This window comes from Microtus ochrogaster, unplaced genomic scaffold, assembly GCF_000317375.1.
Source record: "Microtus ochrogaster isolate Prairie Vole_2 unplaced genomic scaffold, MicOch1.0 UNK77, whole genome shotgun sequence".
Classification (NCBI taxonomy): domain Eukaryota; kingdom Metazoa; phylum Chordata; class Mammalia; order Rodentia; family Cricetidae; genus Microtus; species Microtus ochrogaster.
The window spans coordinates 235,622-260,500 of NW_004949175.1; the positions used below are offsets into that span (position 1 = coordinate 235,622).

Here is a 24,879-nt window from a genome sequence, read left to right on the forward strand (position 1 = left end):
GGCGCCCTCCTCTGGCATATGGGCATACATGGAGGCAGAATGTTGTATACATAATAAATAAATAAATCTTTAAAAAAAAAAGAAGTAAAGGCAGTCTTGCCCTCAATGATCTCATCTTAGTAACTGAAATGTATTAACACAAGACTCTTAAATAATGGTGCAATGGTATGGGAAGGTTCTGTGGCTGCACAAGGAGAAAGAAGGGTTCCTGTCCTATCCAGAAGCAAGACAATGTCACTTCTGAGACAGCTATAAACTGACTCTTAAGAGCAATATGAGATTGGCCAGGGGGAAAAGGTTTCTAATAACAGAGGAACTTACATTAAAGCTGAAGATCTATAAAAGAATAATGCAGGTTTGCAGTATAAGAGTGTGGGTTGGGTATGGTGTGCACAGTGAGGACTATAGATAGAGCACCGACTTTCGTTGCTGTAGCTATGTCCGGGAGAGTTTGTGGAATAAGCTCACAGATTTTAAGTTGGTGTGCTCTGTGGTTCTGTGCTTCTTCTGGAGCTATGACCTTGACAGTTTCATGGGGGTGCAGGGCCTTGGCATTTCCCCAAGGAGCAGTGGAACCTCAGGTCATTAGAATTAGGACAGTGGCACATGGATGTAGGAGGGACAGGACTTTCAATGAGTGGAATTATTAGGACAGCAGTTAATTGGATATGTGAAGGATGTTGGAAGATTCGGAAGTGTTAAAAATAGCTTGAATGTGGGTAAATGAAATATTAGCTAATGTTGGTGACACAAAGAGGAAGTAGAATTGAATCCCATATTTGACTCAGAAATTTCATTTAATTTCTTATCACATGTCTAACTGATCCTGATTGGTATATGAAATTTGTGCGCTTTACTTTAATATTCAATTAAATTTCCTCTTTGCCAATCTCATAGAGTACATTCTGAATACTGTTACCATCACACCCTATCTCCGTCGTACCCTAGATCCTATCACTACCCTTCCAAGAAGTCCCTTTCCTACATTCCTGTTGCTTTTAAACTAGCATATAAGATGGAAGGTATCATCTTGACATGTTTTAACTGTGTGCTTTGGTGATTCTTCTTCCTTCCATCCCACCCACCCCACGTCTCACCTAAATCCAACACTCAATATGCTGGCTTTTCCCAGCTTCCCATCAGCAGAACAGCAAAGGGTGACAGATTTTTAATTTTCTTCCTACCTCATTTCTTGACTTCTTACATCCATTACCATTTAAAGTTGTTGCCTAAGGCGACTAAACTCTTGCTGATGGCGAAGGCAGAAGACAGCCTCTGGATTCTCGGTGTAAAATAATACACACACACACACACACACACACACACACACACACACACACACACGTTCACGGAAAGCCTGACCCGAATGAATAGCTACTTCGTCAAATCCTTTAGTTTAAGGTACTGAAGCAGTGTGAATGTGGAAGGCAAAAGTGGCTAAGATTTGGCTTTCTTAGAAAATGAAAGGAGGGAATATTGCCATTGACTAAACCCTTTAAACACACTGCTAAATCACCACTTTTCCTTAATTTTTGCATTCTTTCTCTAAAGTTTTGTCCATCAGCACCAAGCTCGGTTGCACCTTGAAGTAGTTCATGTAGTGCTGGCAGGTCCACGTACAGTCCTAATTTTACTTCATGCCTAGATTTGTGACTCTTTGGAGATGTTTGAAGACAAACCACGTAGCCTAGAAATATCAGAAGTCCTTAGCTCACGCATGTAAGTTTTATACAGGTGGAGTCAAAGACGCCATGAGACTAAGGCAGTGACGCCCGTACTGCCCCAGTGTCCCTGCTTTTTTAGCTTAGCAGAGAAAATTAGCCCTTCCAATTTCTGCGAGCTCTGGGCCCATCCTTGCTTAGTTCTCCCTGGTGAGGTAATGTAATAGGAGGTGGTGGAATTGGCCGTGATTATGTTTGCTCATGAGTGCTTAGCTAAAGGCCCGTGGGTAGAAATTGCTAGATAAAGCACTTAATGGAAAGAATAAGTCCTTCTCAAGCCTCCTTAAAGTGCTTGAGGCTAAGGAATCGGAGGCTTCGCTGATAGAGCTGAGAAATTACGGTGAATGGTAAATCTCTCTTCCTGAATGAGTCAAAGCCTTTGGGTATTTGTTTTGCTTTTTCTACCTGCTCTTTTCCGGTTTTCCTTTTGTTGCTGTGCAAAAACATTGTCCCAAACCAACTTTGGAGGGGAAGGGTTTATTTGGCTTACACATCCAGATCACAGTTCATCACAGAGAGAAGCGAGATAGGAACTCAAGCAGAGCAGGGACCTGGAAGCTTGCGCTGCTGCAGCAATGACCATGGAGAGCAACTTTTCATGGGCTCCCTGTGGCTCGCTCCAGCCTTCTCAGACTACCCAGAAGCACTTGCGCAGGGATGGCCCCACCCACTATAGGCTGGGCTGTCCATCACTAATGAAGAAAATGATCTGGCTCGCCCGCAGGCTACTTTTATGGAGTCATTTTCTCAGTTGAGGTTCCCTGTTCCTAGATGACTCGAAGTTGTGTCAGTTTGACAACAAAACAAAACCATAGACCACAATCCCTGCTGTTCTTTTAAGAGTATCTCTGCCAGCATTCAACATTCTGCTGGTGGAGCCATTGCACATAGCCTACTTATTTCCTCCTGAATTGCTTAAAGCCTGCCTCCTTCTGACAGTGCTGAGTGAAGCAGGCAGACAGAACCTGTGTTCTTGCGGATACTTGTGAGTGCTTGGATATAGAAATGAAACCAAAAATCCACAGAGGAAGAATATCACAGAGGAAGATAGATTTGAATTTGGATATATTTACTCCTTTTAAAGCTGGAGGCAAGTAAGCTCTTTTCCCCATTGGTGGGGGAGGAGTCATGCGTGGAGGTCAGAGGACAACTTTCAAGAGTCAGTCATCTTCCACCGTTGGGCTCTAGGGTTTGAGCTCAGGTCTTCAGGTTAGGGCAGGCGCCTTAACTTGCTCAGCCCTCTCTGGTGGCCAAACTAAGCTCTTAATCAAGATAATTGCAATAGTAGTCTTCAACCGCAAGGACTAAAGCTACTTCAGCGCATAACTTGATTTTATTTTGCACTTAGAAAAAAAGACTTATTTTAGTTTTAGTTATGGTTCTAATTGTATGTCCGTGTGTGGGTGTGTGCATTTGAGTGTCCACTGCATGTAATTTTATGTTCATGTGTGCATATGTGCATTTGAGTGTCCACTGGGTGTAATTGTATGTCTGTGTGTGCATATGTGCATTTGAGTGTCCACTGGGTGTAATTGTATGTCTGTGTGTGCATATGTGCATTTGAGTGTCCACTGGGTGTAATTGTATGTCTGTATGTGCATATGTGCATTTGAGTGTCCACTGGGTGTAACTGTATGTCCGTGTGTGGGTCTGTGCATTTGAGTGTCCATAGAGGCTGGGAAAGGTATGGATTCTGTAGAGATGGAGTTACAGGCACTCTTCAGGTACTTGTTAGAGATCTTATATCAGTTCCTCTGCAAGAACAGCAAGCTATCTTATTAACCACTCACTCATCTCTCCAGCCCCCACTTTTATTTAGTTAGTTTTGTAGGTGGGAATTGAACTCACAGCCTCAAGCATAATAGGGTTGTGTTCTACCACTGAGCTATAGCCCCATCCCCACTGAGAAACCTCACCTAACTATATATCTTACTGTTAATCCCAAGTCATTGCATTAATATAATAACTAAATTTGCCCAAAGCAGAACTGAAACTATTCACAGAAGCTAATTTTTAAAAAAAACAACATTAGTGTGCAGAAAAAAAATACCCAAAAAATGCTCTGAAAAGATGAGATGAAGCTGCAAACTGGAGCTAACTTCCCCCTCAAGGCTGTGGCTAATATAGTCACCAGGCCTACTTTGCCCTTAGTACATGATCCTGTGAACACCATCCTGGCTTGTTATTTAATGTGGACATTGATAAGGGTCATTAATACCGAACATAAATTCTTACTTTGATGCTTAATAAACTACAAAGGACATGAATTATAATGTGGCATTTTAGATAAACTTGTTTTGTGTGTGTGTGTGTGTGTGTGTGTGTGTGTGTGTGTGTGTCTGTGGGCTTTGAGACAGGGTCACTCTGTGTAGCCCTGGATGTCCTGGAACTTGCTATGTAGACAAGACCGGCCTTGTACTCGAAGATCTGCCTTTGTCTCCTGAGTACTGAGCTTAGACAAACTTAAAATAGAATTAAATGTGCTGTAGTAGAATAAAAACCCTTATTCTAAACCCAAACACATTTGTGAGTTTTATGTAGAGTATACATCATTTTTAAAGACAATGCCTTTGGTCTCTCAGAGTTCTGTGAGCCACCTCAGTGCTCAGAGGAAGAATGTGTGTTGGGTGGTGGGGTACTTGGTTTAAAGTTATAACATTATCTGATGAATCCATCTATGACTTAGCATTGGAAATACTGCTAAATAATACAATAAAAATTCAGAAAATGACCATAATTTCATTGGGTAATTTCAGGTCGAGCACGTTCTCAGTGAGTACTCAGCTCCCAGATTCTTAGAAAAACTTACTATTAACATATTTTCAAGTCAAATACTCGCGCACCTCCTGTATGCTCCAAACTGTTCTTTTCTTGCGGAAAGACTATAGTTATCAAACCTAACTTTGACTGGGTCTGGTAACAGTATATATAGCCCCACTTAATTCAGAGGCTAAGTAAGCTAGATGGATTGCTGAAACCAGGAGTGCAGGGTCAGCCTGAGCAACATACAGATCTTAAGAATGTTGGTGGTGGTGGTGGTGGTGGTGGTGGTGGTGGTCTGATGGGTTCATCCTAATTTGTCTTGATGTTGATGGCTTTTTCTTTAAAAGAACTTGGTTAAAGCGTCAGAAGAAGGTCACTTGCAGGTTTCTGGTATTTTTATTTTCAGTTGCTGCTTCAATTTACATTTCTCCCAAGGACTTAGATTGATAGTCTCTTTAGTATTGGGTTACATAATTTATGACCATTTATTTGAATTCCATGCTTGGAAAAAAATCTTATTTTAATTTATGTCTTTAGCCTGAGATAATTTTTATTCAGATATTTCATTATCAGATTATCTTATTTCGTTTCTATTTGTTTATTTATTTATTTATTTGGTTCTGGGATCAACCCTGGAGCCTGTGTATAACTAGCTCCTCCACTCCTGTATATACCCAGCACTTTTCTGTTGCTTTCAGATAAGAATTTATAAACCACTGAAATATTTTCAGTGTGGGGATTATATTTCATCATCAAATTACAGTGTTAGCTCTTCTTCTGCCGTCTAGACTGATCTAGAGAACATGATTAAAATTTTGGAAGCCAGCGACTTGAAATCATCTGGTTTCTCAATACTTTGGTAGGCAAAATATGGCTGATCCAGGTCATAATTTTATTTTAGCATTGGTGCTATAATGTGTTTAAGTCCTGTCTTTGATCGCTCTGTTGTTATGATAACCACTATGACCCAGAGTAAGTTGGAGAGGAAAGGGTTTATTTCAACTTACACTTCCAGATAAGGTCAACACTGGGGGAAGCCAGGGCAGACACTCAAGGCAGAAACTGAAGCAGAGACGTGGAAGAATACTGCTTGCTGGCTGGAGCCCTCTGGCGTGCTCATTGTTTGTTTCTTGGAGCCTAGGGATGATGCTCTCCACAGCTGGGCCCTTCTGTATGACTGTTATCCAAGACAGTTCCCCACGGGCATGCGCACAGGAAACCTGCAGGAGGCAGTTCCTCAGTTGAGGTTCTTCTCTTCCCTGGAGAATCCACTTTGTGTCAAGTTGACAGTTAAAAACTAAGCAGTATAAATCCTATTTATGATTTAAGTCTTAGGAATAATTTAAATGTTGAAGACGAAATGTGTAAGATCCTTGAGAACTGTAGGAACCCAAATATGATCAACATGTCTTCTAGACGCCATTTTCTTCAGGGCAATAGTCTGCTGATTGTTGTGTGCAGGCAGACTATTGGGGACAGGAAGCAGGTGACAAATTGAAATTTTTTTTTAGTATTTATTTATTTATTTATTTATTTATTATGTATATAATATTCTGTCTGTGTGTATGCCTGAAGGCCAGAAGAGGGCACCAGACCTCATTACAGATGGTTGTGAGCCACCATCTGGTTGCTGGGAATTGAACTCAGGACCTTTGGAAGAGCAGGCAATGCTCTTAACCACTGAGCCATCTCTCCAGCCCCTGAAATGTTTTTCATAAGGAGTTAAAAAAAAAAAAGACTCAGCACTCCCCTGATGCCCAAACCCACTGGGCTTGAACTCACTATTAAACCTTCCCTCTATCTCACAGAAATCCTCCTGCCTCTGCCTACTGAGTGCTGGCATACAGGTGAAGCACCACACTCAGCAGCATTCCTAATTCGTAGAGGTTCTCTGGCGCCTTTATTCTCTGCCTCAAATACGTCTAGTAGCTCTGATCCTTACGAGGAACTCTGGCGGCAGTGTGGATGGTGAACATGCAAGCTCACTGTGTCCTTTGTCCCTGCCATTTTACAGTCCGCCAGTTATGTTGACTGATAATACATTATCTCAGGCAGTGGAATTCTGGTAGTACTTGGTACCGCTTGGCCACAAACACCACAGGCTACACCATGGGCATAGGATTTAAACAAGTGTGATACGAAAGGCCCACGTGTTCTCATTTTGACGACTCTCCTGTGTAGCATTTAGTCTTCCTCCTGGGTTATACAGTCTTTCCCTTTGAGGTCAGAGTGACCTTTGAATGAGAAAGTACTTTCAGTCCAGAGTGTTGGGAAAGGGTACTAGAGAAAAGATATTTAAACATTGCCTGGACTGGTCTCCATTAGGTTAGGTGTTAAGTATATTGTTTATTTCTTTTCAAAACTGACTTCTGTGTATATATCCTTATTGCAATATATCTTTTAACTTTGTAGCAACCATTGAAGTAGTTTTAGTAGACTTTAGATCAAGCTTGTAAAAGATAAAGCAGCTCCTTGTAATCTGCAATACAGATGGAAAATTGCTAGAATTTTTGGACAAACTTTGTCTCACTGGCAGGTGGGATTTATAGGTCCATAGCTTGGGTGAGAAAGTGTATCAGTGAACCCTCGGTTAGAGCAGCCATTAACACGGAGCGTGGATGGAAGCGGACTCTTTCAGAACTTTGTAAGCAAGATTTTTAAAACAACAGGAGCATGTGTACTCATGTGTTAGTCTTTATTCATCCTAAGTTGCTTTCATCTTCAGATTTATTATTTATGTGTATGAGTGCTTTCCGTGCAGGAATGTATGTGCACTCTGTGAATGTGGTTCCTGCAGAGGTTAGAAGAGGCTATCAAGTCTCCTCAAACTGGAGCTACAGAGGGCTGTGAAAACTATAGAGGTGCTGAGACCCAAACCCAGATCCTCTGGAAGAGCAACCAGAGAACCCCTGGGCCATCTCTCTAGCCCCCATCGTGAGTTTTTATTTTATAATGCACATATTAGTTCATCGATATGTTGGATATTTATGGTAAATTTTATACTCAAAGGGATATTGCATGAGGAAGTTTGAAGACCACTGTTCTAGACAACCTTCCTCACCCTTTGCGCACCTGCAAGAGGAAGGACCCTAACCAAACTTGCCAATCACCGTTTCCTTGACAGCTTCCCTTTTTGCTACTTGAGAAGAGGCAGTTTAATGAAATTGTGTGCAGTGTTTGCAAAGGTGCATACTGATCCTAAGAGTGAATGTCATTCACCGTGCTCTCTGAAGCTTTGGGAAAAAGTACTAAAGAGCATCACAAGGACATTTAGTTATATTTTATATAAAAAAACAAAACAAAACAAAACAAAAACTCGACAAGGGTCAAGACACATAGTCATGTTTGATCCCTATGGCTCCAAAGACTGATATAGTTGGTTTGACTGAAGGAACTGTGAACGAGGAAGGAAATGAGCATCCCCAGGGGCCAACGTATGAGCCAAATAATGAGTTCCAGTGATTTGGCATCCGTATTAGAAGGATTTTGAATTTAACTTTTAGATTTAATTTTAAAAATTCTAATTTGCTGCTGGTAACTCTAAATTTCTAGTGTTCTAAACCTGAGTCTTGGGGCCACACAGAAGGCTCAGTGATTGGGAGAATTTGCTGCTCTTTTATAGGGTCCAGATGTGGGTGGCTGTCAGCACCCACACGGCTGCTCAGAACTGTCTGTAACTCCAGTTCTGGTGGCTCTCACTGGAGCTCTGGCTGCATGGACACAAGGCACACATATGGTGCACATGATCACATGCAGACAAACACTTATGCATAGTTAATAAAAAAAAAAAACAGTTTTAAACCCGAGTCCTAGCCATCTGTTTACCATCCCACGTTGAGGGCAGCAAGGAGTCATATTTCAGTAGCAGAGACTGCTTACAGAAAGCACACCTTTGTTTCAGCATTGCTGTTATGAGTGGCAATATAGAAATATAGATAACAGAAATTGACAGGATAATAATAAGAAAATTTCAAGTATTTTTGTAATTTATCCTGTAGCCGTCTGTCAGATGAGGCTCAGTTGATAGAAATGTGTTGCTATTTAAAGTTGGTGTTCTTTTGATCGTTGACCTTATTTCCCTCCACGAAGATGATAACTTGGACCATGTTGTAGAAGTTTACTGAATGTGGTTTTACTAATTTTCTTCCCTTGGAAATTTATTAGCGTACCATACTACTGATTATATCAAGAGAAACTATGTTTAACAATACCATTATGTATCAGAAGGGATTGGAGAAATGAGTAAATTAGGAGGCTAACTGGTTACATTTTGCATATATTTTTGTTCACATTCTTACTGAAGCCTTGAAGAATTTTGTAGCATGGGCCAATGAGGTGGATTAGCTGGGAAAAGCGCTTTCATCCAAGCCTGAGGACCTAAGATCTGTCTGTGGGACCCACATGATGGAAGCAGACAATCAGACAATGAGCGTTTGCACACACACACACACTAAACAAACATAGGAAAATGTTTTTGGTGGCCAATACAAAAGACTTGTGGCTGCTGTTAACCAGCTAGTTGTTAGGCTTTTGGGGAAAGGAGAGAATATTTAGAAGAAATTAGAAATTAGGACCAGGCGACCAATGAAACCTAGACAAATGAAAGTCTCATTGCTGTCCCAAATTAGTATAATTGGCTGTAATTTACCCTTTGTTTCACCTGTCAAGTGCAAAACCTACATCTTATTTTCTTAAAGCCCTAGAGGAGGTTTTTCTGGGACCTGCGTCCTTATTTCAGAGTTGGATTAAAATTAGGTTCCTGTGAAATTTCCACAAATAAACATTTTTTTCCCCTTCTCAGAACCCAAGTGACTGTTGGGAGCATATCTGTAGTCAGAAGGGCATGAGATAGGAGGGGAAGGTGAACAGTGCAAAGCCTGCAGGCCTCCTGTGGAGTGTAGGCTTTATCTCGGTCAGCTGTGCCTTGTGGCACTGCGAAGACCTGAACCAACCAGCAGACCTGACGGAGTCCCTCTCTATAAAGGCCTAAACCTTTCTATTCTTTGGCTGCCTGATGAGACGCTGCGTATGCTTCCAGACACACCTCAGACTTCAGCGGCAGTCCATTAGCCAGGTATTTGGGAACCAAAGCAAGACGGTAGAATGAAGGTTTGGATGTACTTCATTGTGAAGTGACAGTCTACAGTCCCCTTGCCTATCAGCTGTCCAAAGAGGGGACCAAAACAAAAGTCCAACAACTTTCCAGAGAAATAGCATGGGATGTCTGGTTAGCTGACTAAGCACACAGGATTTAGAAAGCAAGGGGAGGCTGCCTGGTTGAACTTGGGAAGCATGGATAGATAGCAGACTAGATTCTAATTGTTATAATTTTTATTGTGATGGTCCCATTTTAAACCTTTTACATTTTAATAATTTTCTTATGATAATACTATAACGATGATTTTTGTTGTAATAATGCCCCTTTAAACCTTGTGGTTTATTTTTTTCATACAGTATATTCTGATCGTGGTTTCTCCTTTTTCACTTCCTCCCAGATCCTCCCCAGATCTCCACCTTTCCAATCCCTCACCTTCTTTCTCTCTCTTTAGAAATCAGACAAGTCAATAAAATAACAAACAAACCAGAATAAAACAAACAGACACAGAAAAGAAAAAACAAAAACATGAGAAACACTTACACATGTAGACACACACACCTACAGAGAGAGAGAGAGAAGAGAGAGGCACAAAATCAGGACCCATAATGGATAAAACAACACATAAGACAGAACATTTCCAAAAGTACCATTGAGTTCAATTTTTGTGTCTGCTGTCTACAGCTGAATATGGAGCCTCCCTTAAGTGTATACCCAGGGAGACTCCTTGGAGAAACCTGCCTTTTTCTCTGTCAGTAGTTGTGAATGGGTGTAGGTTCTAGATTAGGGATGGTAGTTCATGTCCACTTCCTCTTTGAGCACTGGGACTCCATTTGGGTTGGATCTGTGAATGCTGCCATGGTCTCGGAGTTCATATGTGTGGCAGTCCTGTTGTGTCTGAAAGACAGTTTCCTTGGATCTTCCGGTTCCTCTGGCTCTCATGATCTTCCAGTCTCTTCCACATTTTCCCCTGAGCCATGAAGGGAGGGGTTTCATAGAGACATCCCACGTAGGATTGAGTGTTCCAAGGTCTCTTACTCTTTGCCCATCGTCCAGTTGTAGGTCTCTGTGTTAGATCCCGTCTATGATGTTTAGGAGGAAGCTTCTCTGATGATGGCTGAGTGCAGTACTTATCTATGAGTATAGCACAATGTCTGTAGGAGTCATTGTACTGTTTTTTTTTCTTTAGTAGAGCAGTAGTTAGTTTTTCCTTAGGCCCATGACCTATCTCATCTCAGTTTCCTGGCCACACAAGCAGTGATAGGCATGAGTTCAATGTCATGGAGTTGGCCTTAAATCCAATCAGATAGTGATTGGTTACTGCCACTGTTGGCACCAGTGTATCATGCAGGCGGGTCACTATTGTAGATTTCTGAGTTTGTAGCTGGGTTGGTGTTTACATTTCTCCTCGGGTACTCCTTCCCGTACCAGGAGCACTAGTCAGCAGGGGTAAAGGCTCCCGGAAGGAGCCAGCTTCACTTATCTATGTTCAGTGAGTTATGTAGATGTTATCTTCCACAATAGGGCCTTATCAGCAGTTTGTGGGGAGCCACCAGCAGTCTTTGCAATAGCCTGAGTTATTTGGGGGAGTTTTCCACGGGACCCCTTTGGCTAACAACTCAATTAGATGGAAGCTGCTCCTGACACTGTAGGTTTCCTTTGGTGGCAAGAGATGTCTAGTTGGGGCTTCATCTCTGCTTTTATTTATTTTTTTTATTCTGTTTAGATTTCTTTCATATATGTATGTATTTAAGAAGTTTCTACTGTAGTAGGTTTCCATGTAACTCCTCAAATGACCTCTTAGTGTTAACTGCCCCTTTTCATATTCCCTCCCATACCCTCCACTTCTCACCCCACCTCCATTTAACCCCCCCATTCTAGCCCCCTCTTCTTTCCTTAACTATCAATTCTGTTTGCCCTACGTTATTACCCCTGCCCGATAAGCCTCTTTCACTATACCTAACCTCTGGAGTTCTACGGGAAGACTTAACAGCTACCATTCACATATGAGTGAGTACATACCATATTTGTCTGTTTGGGTCTGGGTTACCTCACTTGGGATGACTTCTAGTTCCATAGATTTATATGGGAATTTCATGATTTATTTTTTTAGCATCTGAGTTGTTAAATGCTCCATTGTATACATGTTCTACATGTTCTTCATTTATTCTCTGGTGGACATCTAGGCTTTTTTCCCCCCAATTTCTAGCTGTTATAAAGAGAGCACATGTGAGCATGGCTAAGCAGATGTCTCTAGAGTAGGATGAAATGTCCTTTGGGTATAGCTGGTTCTTGAATGACATCTATTTCCAGCTTCCTGAGGAGCTGCCATGTTGACTTCCGTAGTGGCTGTACAAGCTTGCACTCCCACCAGCACTGAATGAGTGTGCCCTTACCCTGCATTCTCAGGAGCATAAGCTGTCGTTTGTTATATTCATCTTAGCCATCCATACCAATGTAAGGTGAAGCCTCAAAGAGGTTTCGATTTGTGTTTTCCTGATGACTAGGGATATGGAACATTTCCTTAGGTGTTTCTTAGCAGCTGTGTCTCATCTTTTGAGAACTCTCCATTTAGTCCTGTAAGCCACTTTTAAACTATGTTCTTGATGTCTGGTTTTTGTTGTTGTCATCAATTCTTTATTTGTTTTAGATATTAACCCCGTATTGGATATTACTAAGATCTTTTTCCATTCTGACGTCTGTCGCTTTGTCTGAATAATGGTATCTTTTGCCAAACAGAAGCTTTTCAACTTCCTGAGATCCTGTTTGTTAATTGTTGTTCTTAGTGCCTGTGTCTGTGTCCTTTAGAAAGTCTTTTCCTGTGACAGTAAAGTTCAAGACTATTCCCTACTTTCTCTGCTGTTGGATTCAGTGATTCTGGTCTTGTGTTGAGGTCCCTGATCCATCTGGAATTGTTTTGTGCAGGGTGATGACTATGAATCTCTTGGATTCTTCTATATGCAGTCACTCACTTTGACCAGCACCATTTATTGAAGACACTGCCCCCCCCCCCGCCACCAACGGTGAATTTCTGGCTTCTTCATCAAAGATCAAATGTCTATAGGTGTGTGGACTTACGTCTGGGTCTTAGCTAGGATCCGTGGTCAATATGTCTATTTCTACACTAATGCTATGCTGTTCTTATTTCTATTGCTCTGTAGTACAATTTGAGGTCTGGGGTGGTGACACCGCCGCAATTCTTTTGTTTTTCAGAATTTTTTTTTTTAGCTATCCTGGGTTTGGTATGTGTGTTTACATATAAAGTTGGAAATTATTCTTTTAAAATGTATGAAGTATTGTGTTGGAAATTCGATAGGGTTTACATTGTATCTGCAGATTGCTTTTGGTAGGGTGGCCATTTTTAATATATTGATGCTACCAATTCATGTACAAGGAGATCTTTCCATCTTCTGATGTTTTCTACAATTTCCTTCTCCAACGTCATAAATGTTTTATTGTAGAAGTTTTTCACTTGCTTGGTTAAAATTATTCCTAGATAATATTTTTGTGTGTGTGGCTATTGTGAAAGGCACTGCTTCCCTGTTTCTTCCTTAGCTAGCTGTCATTTGTATATAGGAAAGCTCTGATTTTTGTCTGTTAATTTTGTGTCCTGCTACTTTTGTTCAAGTGTTTATCAGCTGTAGACGTTTTTGGTATAAGTTTTCGAGTCATTTATGTATAAAATCATATCTGCAAATGAAGATACTTCTTCCCTTCCTATTTATATCCCCTTAATCTCCTTCAGTTGTCTTATTGCTCTAGCTAGAACTTAAGCACTATATTGAATAAGTTTGGTGAAAGTAGACATGCTGTCTTGTTCCTGATTTTAGAGGAAATGGTTTGAGTTTTTCTCCACTTAGTCTGGCTGGTGTTGGTTATAGGCTAACTGTAAATTGTTTGTCTTATGTTGAGGTATATCCCTTGCATGCCTAGTCTCTCCAAGACTTATTTAAAAGGGATGTTGGATTTTGTCAAAGTTTTTTTTTCTCTATCCAATGAGATGATCATGTGGTTTTCGTCTTTGGTCTGCTTATGTTGTGAATGTCAATTATCAATTTCCACATGCTGAAAGATCCCTGCATCTCTGGGGAAAATCCAACTTCATCATGGTGGATGATCTTTTTGATGTGTTCTTGTATTCGGTTTGCAAGTTTGGCGTTTTTGTTTTTGTTTGCTTGTTTTTTGAGAATTTGTTGCATCTATCTTAACAAGGGAAATTGGTCTGTAATTTTCTGTCTTTGTTGGATCTTTGTATGGTTTAGGGGAACTGTGGCCTCGTTAAAACAATTGGGCAATGTTCCTTCTGTTTCTTCTTTGTTGAATAATTAGAGTATTGGCATTAATTCTTTGAAGGTCTGGTGAAATTCTGAAACCATTTGTCCTGGGCTTTATTTTGGGTGGGGGGAGATTGAATTATTGTTTCTATTTCAATAGGGGTTATGTGCCTGTTTAAATTGTTTGTTTGATCTTGTTTTAACTTTGGTAGGCAATATATATCAAGAAATTTATGCATTTCTTTTAGGCTTTTCCAGTTTGGTAAAGTATAGGGTATTATTCTGTTTCTTTTTTTATCTAGATCTTTCAGATGTGCTCTTAAGTTGTGAATATGGAGTCTTTCCTATATACTAATGTGGGTACTTAGTGCTATGAACTTACACTTAGAACCACCTTCACTGTGCCCTATAGGTTTGGATATGTTTTGTTTAGTATTGTTGTGATCCATTTTGTTCGTTTGTTTGCTTTTTGTTTTTGAGACAGGGCTTCTCTGTGGCTTTGGAGCCGATCCTGGAACTAGCTCTTGTAGACCAGGCTGGCCTCAAACTCACAGAGATCCGTCTGTCTCTGCCTTCCAAGTGCTGGGATATAAAGGCCTGCACCACCACTACCTCGCTCATGACCCATTTTTAATTCAGTAGTGAGTTATTCAGTTTCCATGAGTTTGTATACTCTCTGTCTTTTTTGTTGCAAATAATATTCTGCTTTACTCTGAGGTGGCCAGATAGGATACCGGGGTTATTTTAGTGTCCTATCTGTTGAGACTCCCTTTGTGCCCAAGTATGTGGTCAATCTTGGAATCAGCAGCTCAGTTCTGTGAGCTGCTGATAAGACGGTATATTTCTTTCTTTTCTTTTTTTTTTTTTTTTTTTTTTTGTTTGGGTGAAATGTACTGTAACTATCTGTCATTATGATGTTGTTTAACTCTAGATTTATCCGTTCTGTTTTTGTCTGGATGACCTGTCCATTGGGGAGAGTTGGGTCATCCACTATCAGTGTGTGAGGGTCAATATGTGATTTTAGTTAGAGTTGTGTTTCTTTTACAAACTTGGATACCATAGTGTTTTGATGTTTAGAATTGCAATATTCTCTTGATGGATTTTTTCTTTTGACATGTAGATAATGCCCTTCCCTATCTCTTATGATAAGTTTTGGTTTGAACTCTATTTTGTAGATATTAAAATAATATAACTTCTTGCTTCTTTCATCCAAATTTTTTTTCTATCCTTTTACCCTGAGATGATGTTAAAGGTCTGCTTCTTGGATGCAGTAGGGTGATGGATCCTGTTTCCTCATCCAACCTGTTGGTCTGTGTCTTTTTATTGGGGAATTGAGACTATTGATGTTGAGAGTTATCAATGAGTATTGTTTACTGACTCCTGTTATTTTGTTGTTGTCTAGTTTTATTTCCTCCCTTCCCGATATTATGGTCTGCGGTTATTTGCTTCTTACTTTTTCTTAGGTGTGGCTAGCCTCTTCAGGTTGAATTTTCCTTCTAGTGCCTTCTGTAGAGCAGGCTTTGTGGGTAGATAGTGCTTAAATGTCTTTGCGTTGGTTCCCAGGAAATGCCTGCTGGAGTTGGGGGCTGGGATAAAGCAGTGAGGCTGGGGACTGGAAGGTAGGAGGGGAAGAGCTGTGTAATCATTGGAGATGGGGCTGGGGTAGTGGGGCCTCTGCAGTGGTCTGCTGCGGAGCTAGGGCTGAGACTGGGGGTTGGATTTGGAGGGGATGGGATAGAAGCTCTGCAGTTAGTCTCCCTGCCTCCCTGGTCAGTGTGGCTGCTGCTAGCCCAGCTGCTTCCCTGGCTGGAGAGTGGCTGCACTGTTAACTGAACATACAACTAAAGAGGCAACAAACTATGTTTGTGTTATCCATTTTAAATAAAAGAGTAGAGATTCAAGGATAAGTTCTTTTTGAAGATGTATACAAAACAATTTAGAACAAAAATAAGCAAATAAAGGATCCACCTGGCTTATGTATAAATATTTCTAGGCCTCATTTTCTAAGGTTCTCAGACATGAAAAATGGAGAATATATACATATTGAATCTTGTACTTTTTAATTGTGTTATTTTTAGCCACTGAGAGAATTGTTTTAATACCAAGCTATTTGGTGTCATTATATTATTATATAAATGCTAATAAATACAAAATAGTCTGAGTAAGATTATAGTCATTCTGTGCAAATGGTGATTTCTCCCAGTTAGACAACATTTGAAAATAAGAATTTTCCTTCTCAAGTGAAAATCAAGCCTTTCATTGAATCCCACTGCCATTTTTATCCGAACAAGGCTGGATGCCAACATACACATGCTCTAATTTTCCCTTCTTGCCAAGATGCGCTTATTAGAGATAACTCGCTGAAGCTGGTTCTGTCATTGTTACATGACATTTTCAGTTGTATGATGTGCTATGTGCTGATATAAACATATTAGCTTTAAATGAGAATGCTGGGGCAAACAACTTAGTTTACTTTCAAGTGACTATACGTAGAATGTGTACAGAAATCATATCTCTACGGTGGGGGAGATGAAAGGCAGGGTGTCAGTTCACTAAGGCTGCAGAGGAGAATTCTGTGAACAACTGTATTTGGTTAGTGTGGATTATAGGTATTCTCTGGGTTGGTATGTATAACAAACATTCTAAATTAATGGAAGCGTTGGAGCCTGTTTATTTAGAAGGATTCATCTGTGTCATCATTCCAATGTGCAGAAGGGGTTTATGTAAAGATATAATTAGTTCACGTTTTACAGTTTGTTCCAATCTTTTAAAATCTCAGAAAACATATATAGTGTTCATATCTATTGCAGAAGATGAGAAGGGCCACAAATGTAGCAGACATTGTTTGAGTTTCACCTGCCAGAAACAATCACCCTCCTGTCATTTTGTTTGCTTTGCAAATTTTGTCTTGCTGTTACTTTGTTGTTGTTTTTTTCTTTTTTTGTTTGCTCATTTTGTTGCTGATGTTGGAAGTGGGGTCTTACTATGTAGCCGATGGCCTGAAACTCATGACCCTCCTGTCCATCCTCATCATTGAATGTCTTCAAGGATAAGTTGCCTTTATTCTGTAATTTTGAAGAAATAAAGGATTTCAACATTGAGACAGCTCTTCTTATGTTATAATTGTGCATATTGACCATACACTGTATAAGCTTCATTATCTTTCAGGATGCTGTCATGACTCTGATCAGTCTACCCAAGTGTGGATCTTCTGCTCCCTATAAGTTTTGCATTTTAAGCTGCCATATGGAGTAATATTTACTTTGCCTTTTCATTGCTTCTCTAGAATGTGCATGTGTGTGTCTCTGGTTTGCCCCTTGTTCTTACCGAGTTACACCACTGCACAATGTCTGTCCGTTTACTAGTTGAAAGCTTGGTGAGCATTCCTGGGTTTGGTATTTATGAATAAAGCCCCAGTTAACATCCATTCTGTGCAGGCCAGTACTCAGTTCTCTTTACTGACTACCTGCAAGTCAGTGCCGCTAGTTTATAGTGCGAGTGAGTGCATGGGTAACCGGACAAGCAGCTTCCATGGCTAGTACTGAAAAGCCTGGAGTTTCCTTGTCTGTTTGTTTATATGTGCACATTGGCTATTTGTAGACAATTGAAGTCCTATTTGTTTGTTCAGTTAGTGTGATGTGGGAGTTAAAGCCAGGGTCTTTGCCAGTGAGGTAAAGGCCTTAGTGCAGATTCTCCTTAGTTCAGCTGTTACTTCCATGAAAACAATATATTGGTTTTCTGGTTTTTGTCTATAAAGGAAAAAGTGAATTCAATTATATCTTAACCTGTTAAAGTAACCTGTTATTTTCTTTGTTTTTGCTTTTGTTTATAGAGATAGGGTTTTTCTATGTAACCCTGGCTGTCCTGGAATTTTCTCTGTAGACCAGGCTGGTCTTGAACTCAGAGATCTGCCTGCCTCTGCCTCCAGAGTGTTGGGATAAAAGGCTTGTGCCACCACTACCCAGCTTAAATTAACTTCTTAAAGCTTACCGTTTTATTTGTGTGAATAGGCAAATTTTTTAAACCCATAACCCTCATTTTCTCTTCAGTAAAATGCTTACCTTATAGTAAAGGTTCGCTGAAATGTCCCATGGGGAGAGCCTAAGGCAGCACCTGGCACAAAGGAAGAAAAAGATGTGGTTGAAGAGCAAACCCGAGGCAGTAACTTAAATACTGCTCTGGAGGCGTAGGGGGTGTGGACTGTGGGACGTTTGGGAGACAGAAATGTTTGACTTTTGCAGTGCTGACCCTTGTCAGGGCTACGTGGTCCTAGATCTGCACAGTGCCGTTTCAGTACACATGGATGGAGTCTGCACGGAAGTAAAGACAGTTAATTCAGACTTCTCTTTGGTTTCTTTTCTCTGTTAGAAAATTCTGTACATTCTGTACCGTCTGGTTCAGCCTTTAATCCCAGCACTCGGGAGGCAGAGGCAGACGGATCTTTGGAGTTCAAAGCCAGCCTGGTCTACAGTTCTAGCACAGCAGGACTGTTTCACAGAGAAATCCTGTCTTGGGGAAGAAAAAAAACCACTAAATAGATGCGGAAGATGGCTCACATTTTTATACGTAGGCATTGTATATTATACTTACAGTTTCGAGGGAAAAGGGGGGGCATGAATCTGAAGCATGTGGGATGGGTTGGAGGGAGAGAGGCAGAAGGAAATGATGCGATTATATTTTAATTAAAAAGAAAGTAATTTTAAATATATATTAAAATTTGCCATCTGCAGAAAACAAAACTTGGTCCTTAAATGCAAACAACCTGTGTTTTGTGTGTGTGTGTGTGTGTGTGTGTGTGTGTGTGTGTGTGTGCTCACATGTGTGCATGTGCACCATTTTATGTATGGGGAAAGAGTCTGTTAATCTGTCATCCTTCTGTGAGCTCATGAATACTTTTATTTTTATTTACTTGTTTATTTTTACCAGCTGTGTCCTGAAATAACAAAACTTAGTTTCCTCTGGAAACTGTTATGTGCTGTTTGTTAATTCTGCACAAAGTTTATTTCCCAAAATCAGCTGTACTAAAACAGAAATTTACAGTATCAAAATAGACTTGAGGTCACTCAACATTAATGTTAGTTCCCAGATGGCCAGTCTGTGGCATCTTTGTCCATGGCTGCGATTCGGAAGAGCAGCGGCCATCCATTTTCATGTGGGCCCCCGAGGGTTGTTGCTAGGTCAGGCCCTGATCTGTTTATAAACTGCTTGGCTCTCAATCATATCGGAAGTTTCTGCGCCTGTTGCATCGGAAGTTTCTGCGCTGCTCCATTGCTTGTTTTACTCTAAGAAGTAGATGTCTGTCCATTCCCATCTCTTCTGTCCCTGGAGCAACGCAGCAGCAGGCCAGCCTCCTGGGAGCTGTAGCAAGTGATGCGTTGGGTTGTTGTTACACAGAGAGGTCTAAGAATGCACCGAAGTCCATAGTACGCCGCCTGGATCTCCAGCCAGGCCCTGAGCGTTAAAGCCAAGAGATTTAACACCCGAACCGAGGAAACCTGAATATTTTCTTCCTAACCCGGGTAGACTGTTTATGTGGAGTCATGACCACTGATCAAGGTATGTCCCCTCATTTTCTAGTGGCCGCTTTCATGTTATTTTTAGACTGTGGATTACTGTAGAGTCTGAGTGCCAGCGTCATAGTTTGATTTTATTTAAAGTTAAATTGTTTTTCACTCTCAGAAGTAAAATAACTTTCTCCACAGCTTTTGTCTTTTAAAGGAAGCTTTATCTCTCTTAACAAAGTACAAACTTGTTTGGTTAATAAAAAATAGGAGCCAACTAAAAACCTTGTTCAGCTGCCAAGAGAAGGAATGAAAAGAAAAGAAAAAAAAAGAAGCCAGTTTCTTCCTTTTCTTCTGTGAACAAAGTTAAGAAATGTTTGCTTCTAATGCCAGGATGTCAGTGTTGCCCTGTGAGCCACACAGATCCCGGTCTCAGTCTCGTTAGGTAGGGATTTGGGGGAGTTGTAACTGTAGTCCTCGTCCATGCTTTTAAGATAATACTGTAGAGCCAGGTATGGCTTTGGCCGTTTCGTTTGTTTCTTTGTTTGCTTTGGTTTAAAAATTGTTGATGGTGGTATCAAGTCACTGTTGTTCCCTTGAATATTCTAGAGAACGAATTCATGAGCAATTGAGTCTTTCGAAGAGAAATGAAATTTCACTCTGTGGTAAAAATGTAATCACATGACAGGAAGTAGCTCCTAAAAATATTGTTTCCAACTGAAGTGGGAAACCAGGTCTGATGGCTGAATGGGAAGGTTATCACAGGTTCCCGGCAAGCTATGTAGTGAGAGCCTATCTCAACAGCACCCCAACTCCCCCCACCACCCCCAAAAGTACCAAAACTTTTGAATCTGGCCAAGGGGTAATTAGACAAAGCTTTAGCCCCAGCACTTTGGAGGCAGGGGTATGAGCTCAGGTCAGAAGTTCAAGGCCAGCCTGTGTTACACAGATAGCGTTTCAAAAATCTGAGAAGGGGAACTAGAGAGATGACTTGGCATTTGTTGCTCCTCCAGAGGATCCAAGTCCAGTGTCCAGCATCATGTCAAGCAAATAGCAGCTGCCTGTAACTCCTATTGTTCTGAGGATCCAACACCCGCCACGGTCTGGACTCCACGGACACTTGCACACATGTGCCGTGTGCATATGCACACACTTGAACACACGCAAACACCCATAACGATTAAAAGAAAAAAATGACAGCTTTAAAAGAATGGCTGATATGGGCTGATGTCTTCAGTGCTTTTCTTACTGTGACAGTGTAGATAAAACCATACGCATTCCTGAAAAATGCCAGACGAAGTGAAGCATAACTGGCAATCCTCAAAGTTGCCCAAATTCCCTTCCTTGCGGCAACTCTCTCTCCTTCCTTCCAGGTCAGCTGACACACCTTATAGAAGTCCAGTGTGGGGCTGATCCCACTCCTGCGGCAGAACTCCCCCTAGCTCTGAAGGACACTCGCCAGGCCCCGCCCTCTCCCTCCCAGGCAGAAACCGGATTCCTGCTCAGGGCTTCCACTTTTCTTGGGTGAGGTTCGGGGTTCCTGTAGGGTCTCACAGGTTGCCATGGACACTCCGCCTGAGGCATTTTAAAAGAAGAAATGCAGCGAAAGGGAAGTAAGCGTTCTTCCACTCCTTTGGTTAAGTTCTGTTTTTCTTGAAATAGCTTCTGCCTCCAGAAGTTTGGTATGACTGGAGCAAGTCTCCACGCCCCCTTGCGAAGGTGGTTCCGGAGCCAAGGGCACCAGCCTTAGAGCTGAGCCTGTCCTCAGCATGAATCAACAGCACTCTGGGACCCACTGCGGCAGTGTGGCCTTCATGAGTGCCTTTCAGAAGAGAGAGGCAGCTGACAGGACAGTGGCCTTTCCTCTCCCGTCAGTGGGTAATCTTTCTATGACATCATGTAAGTTGGATATGTGTATATATGTATTTGGTATACACGTCACTTGTACCTTTTATAGTATTTCTTTGTTTGGGATTTTTTTCTTGGTTTGTTTGGTTTGGTTTTTGTTGTGTGGTACTTTTGAGACAAGGTCTCAAGTAACTGGCTAGCTTGGAATCGAATACATAGACGCGGATGGCCTCAAACTCGGAGAAAAACTCCTGCCTCCTGTGCAATTACCAAAGTGCAGCAGCAGTGCTGGGCTTTGTCTTATCTTTGTAATTTGTTTACTGTGTACGGTGTTTTGCCTGCCTGTGTATCTGGATGCCTCTTGCGTACCTGGTGCCTGAGGAAGCCAGAAGAGGGTGTCAGATCCTCTGACTCCAGAGTTACAATTGCTGTGACCACAATGTGGGTGCATAGAATGGAACCCAGGTCTTCTGGAAGAGCAGCCAGTGCTCTTAACCACTGAGCCATCTCTCCAGCCCATTTTATCTTTTTAAAATGACTTTCAAAAGCTTTTCATTTTTTAAAAAATTGAATGTACTTTATTTATTTTTTTTAATTTATTTATTTATTAAAGATTTCTGCCTCCTCCCCGCTGCCGCCTCCCATTTCCCTCCCCCTCCCCCAATCAAGTCCCCCTCCCTCATCCGCCCGAAGAGCAATCAGGGTTCCCTGACCTGTGGGAAGTCCAAGCTTTTCATTTTTTAAAGCTTACACCTGTGAGAAATGTTTTTCACATAAAAAGTAAAATATGACCTAATTTGCTGAAAGAGTCAGCAGGAGTATTATGCGGGCCTTGAGGAGTAGTGATTTAGTCTTTAGTCTTCATTTCTCGAAGTCTTTGAGGGGTTAATTTTATCATTTATTTTATGCAGTATTGTTGTGTCTGTATGTGTGATGTGTGTATATGAGTTGTACCACAATGAACATTAGAGTTAGCGGACAACTTCTAGGAGTTGGTCTTCTCCTCCCACCATGGGATCTGAAATGGAGCTAGATTCATCAAGCTTGTATTATGTGATAGCTAATCTTTGTGGCCAATAGACTGGGAAGAGGGAACTGAGGAGTTAGGGAATTGGCTCCACCAGCTTGGCCTGTCTGTGGGGTGTGGTCTTGATGATTGATAGAAGAGGCCCAGCCCAGCCCTAGGTATAGGAGCCTGAATTTAAAAAGTAGCTGAATATGAGTGAGGGAGCAGGCAGGTGCAGCCTTCCTCCACAGTCTATCCCAGTTCCTGCTCAAGCACATCCCCTAGCATCTCTGGGTGACCAACTATAACCTTCAGCCAAATCAATCCTTTCCTCCTTCAAGTTGGTTCTGATCAGTGTTTGCTACAGCAACATAGACATGAACTAGGGCATGCCTCAAGGGCTTTTCTTCCTGAGCCATCTGCTGGCCTATTTTATACACCTAAACCTATATGTAGCTTCAATTGTAACATAGGTGTAAGGTTAAATTTAAGTTTTTCCTCATAGGTAGCACACTTTTATTTATTTTTAAATTATTTTTAATATATTTATTTGTGTGTATGTGTGCACACATGTGTAAGTGCTTGCATGCATGCAAACACACATGCATGGATGTGTGTATCACTTGCTGCCACACAGCAAGTGCATGAGGAAAGGCAAAAAAGTGCAAGATAACGTAGGCTGAGAAATGCAGGTCAAGGAGACATTCTTGACGCTTGCTTGCAGAAGCTGCCAGGCTAGGATTTTAGTCCCTGAAAAGCACATTTGGAGAAACCCGACTCAGGAAAACTAACCAGAGGGTCGGACACAAATGAATGGAAATCTACAGAGCGTGGGAAGATTTGCTTATGAAAAGTTATATTTTTCCTTTTTGCAAAGAAGCAGTAATAATCTACTTTGATTGAGGGAATTAGAACAATAGTAATTGGTTTTAATAGCTTGACTTTCTTTTTCTTTCTGGCCACATATATATTTTTGTGACTAAGTGGAAAATAGTTTGGAAGTGCCCAAAAGGAACAGCAAAATCCAAGATTCAACTTAATACATAAAACAGACCTCTTGTGTAAATGAGTTGGCTGTAACTCCTAAAAAACAAAAACTAACCCTGCCCCTCAAATGACTTTCCTCCCTAAGTTTTTGCTTCGTTCACACGTCCAAAGTGAATAAAAAAGTTTCCATTCATTGTTACTTTGAACTGAAGAGCCTTCTATGGTATGTCCATCTTAATCTTCTCCTTCAGAATGTCAGAGCTCTTAATGAATTACTTTTGTCAGGCAGGCAACATCTTAGCGTTTGTTTTTCTTGTTCAGAAGTACTATGGTGTCTTGATTCATAGGACCCTCTGACACCACCGTGTGAGGCTTTTCCTAACACAGCTCTAATCCTCCAACTCTCCATTTGGTACTTACTAACCAGCTGTCCCTAATTTAATTTTGACGCTAACAGCCGCTAGCGTTAGCCTCAGAGCCCAGAGGTTGAGTATACAGTCCACCATACTGCTTCCACTTCTGATCAACAGTTAGTCTGTTACTGCCCCAAGGTCAGTGCCTTGCCAGTTGGCTATGTGGGAGGCACTACTGTCCTCTAAGGCCAGTGGCTTGCTAGAAGGGCTCCCAGAACTCGGGAAAGCTCTGTGCTGTAAAAGTTACAATCAAGGCTGCCAATGAAATGAGTCAGGGAAAAGGCTCAGGAGCCAGGATGCTCCACCTCCTGACACGTAGGCATGCATTCCCACCTGAAGCTCTGGGAAAGTGTCTTTGAGAGGTTCGGTCATGTGGACACGATTGAGCATTAACTCAGTCTCCAGCTTTTCTTTCTTCTCAGAAATTGCAAAGAACAGGGGTTTGACAGTTGCAGTTAACTGGTCTTGATCTGGCTGCTAAGGAGCCCCACCTGACGCTATCCAGGAGCTCACAGTTTTAGAACACAGGAGTCTCCTGTCACCCAGGAGACTCCAAGGGTTTGGAACCCTGTTAGGAACATCACACTGCTGTTGCTTAGGAATTTCCAGTTGGTTTAGGAGATGCTCTTGCCAGAATCCAGAAACAAGGATTAAATACTATATATTTCTGTGGCACAAGGAGTCTAAAATCAACCACTCTTCCTCTCCCCACCTGTGTGTGAAGAGGGAGCCATACTTGGCATATAAATACTGGCCTGACTTACACACGCGGCTCTGAGCCTAAATAAGTTCTTGTAAAGGGGTAGCAACTTTTCGTGGTACTCCTGTTCTTGTTTGGGTGAAACCTTAGTGGAATTGGTCAAAATCGTAGTGTTCATTTCACAGAACTTCCACAGTAAACACTAATTTGATCTAAGCCAAGAACAGTGGTTCTCAGCTTGACTGTGTTCACATCTAGCAGAAAGTTAGAAAACACCTGACCCTGGGGGCCTACCCCACCGGAGAGTCTGATGAAGCAACTTGAGGCCAAGGGTGGCGGTTTCCTTTTTTAAGGTTCCACAGTGATTCTAATGGTAGTCATTGCTGAGAACCACAACAGTGTAGTTTTCCCATGCAGTACATATCTCAGGAAGATACTTTTTGTTAACCATGGTCAGAAGGCAGTTGACGTTAGAGCATGCAAGGCTTCCAGGGTTTAGGACAATCTGAGAATAAATGTAGCGCTGCTGGCCTGCCAAATCCATCCTGGAGTTGGTTGTAAGCAGGCCCGA

At 41.4% G+C, this 24,879-nt stretch overlaps 1 protein-coding gene across 4 annotated transcripts in view; it reads left to right on the forward strand.

Annotated features, from left to right (window-relative positions):
* Positions 1-24,879, forward strand: part of Fgd4 (FYVE, RhoGEF and PH domain containing 4) — a 149,681-nt gene that overhangs the window by 38,538 nt on the left and 86,264 nt on the right. The window contains exon 1 of one of the 4 annotated variants that reach the window (XM_013354882.2): positions 19,170-19,409. The exons of the other annotated variants lie outside the window; for them this stretch is intronic. Within the exon in view, the coding sequence (XP_013210336.1) occupies positions 19,394-19,409 (16 nt within the window). The 5' untranslated portion in view covers positions 19,170-19,393. Of the gene's footprint in view, positions 1-19,169; positions 19,410-24,879 lie in introns of those variants that run through there. 4 annotated transcript variants of the gene reach the window in all.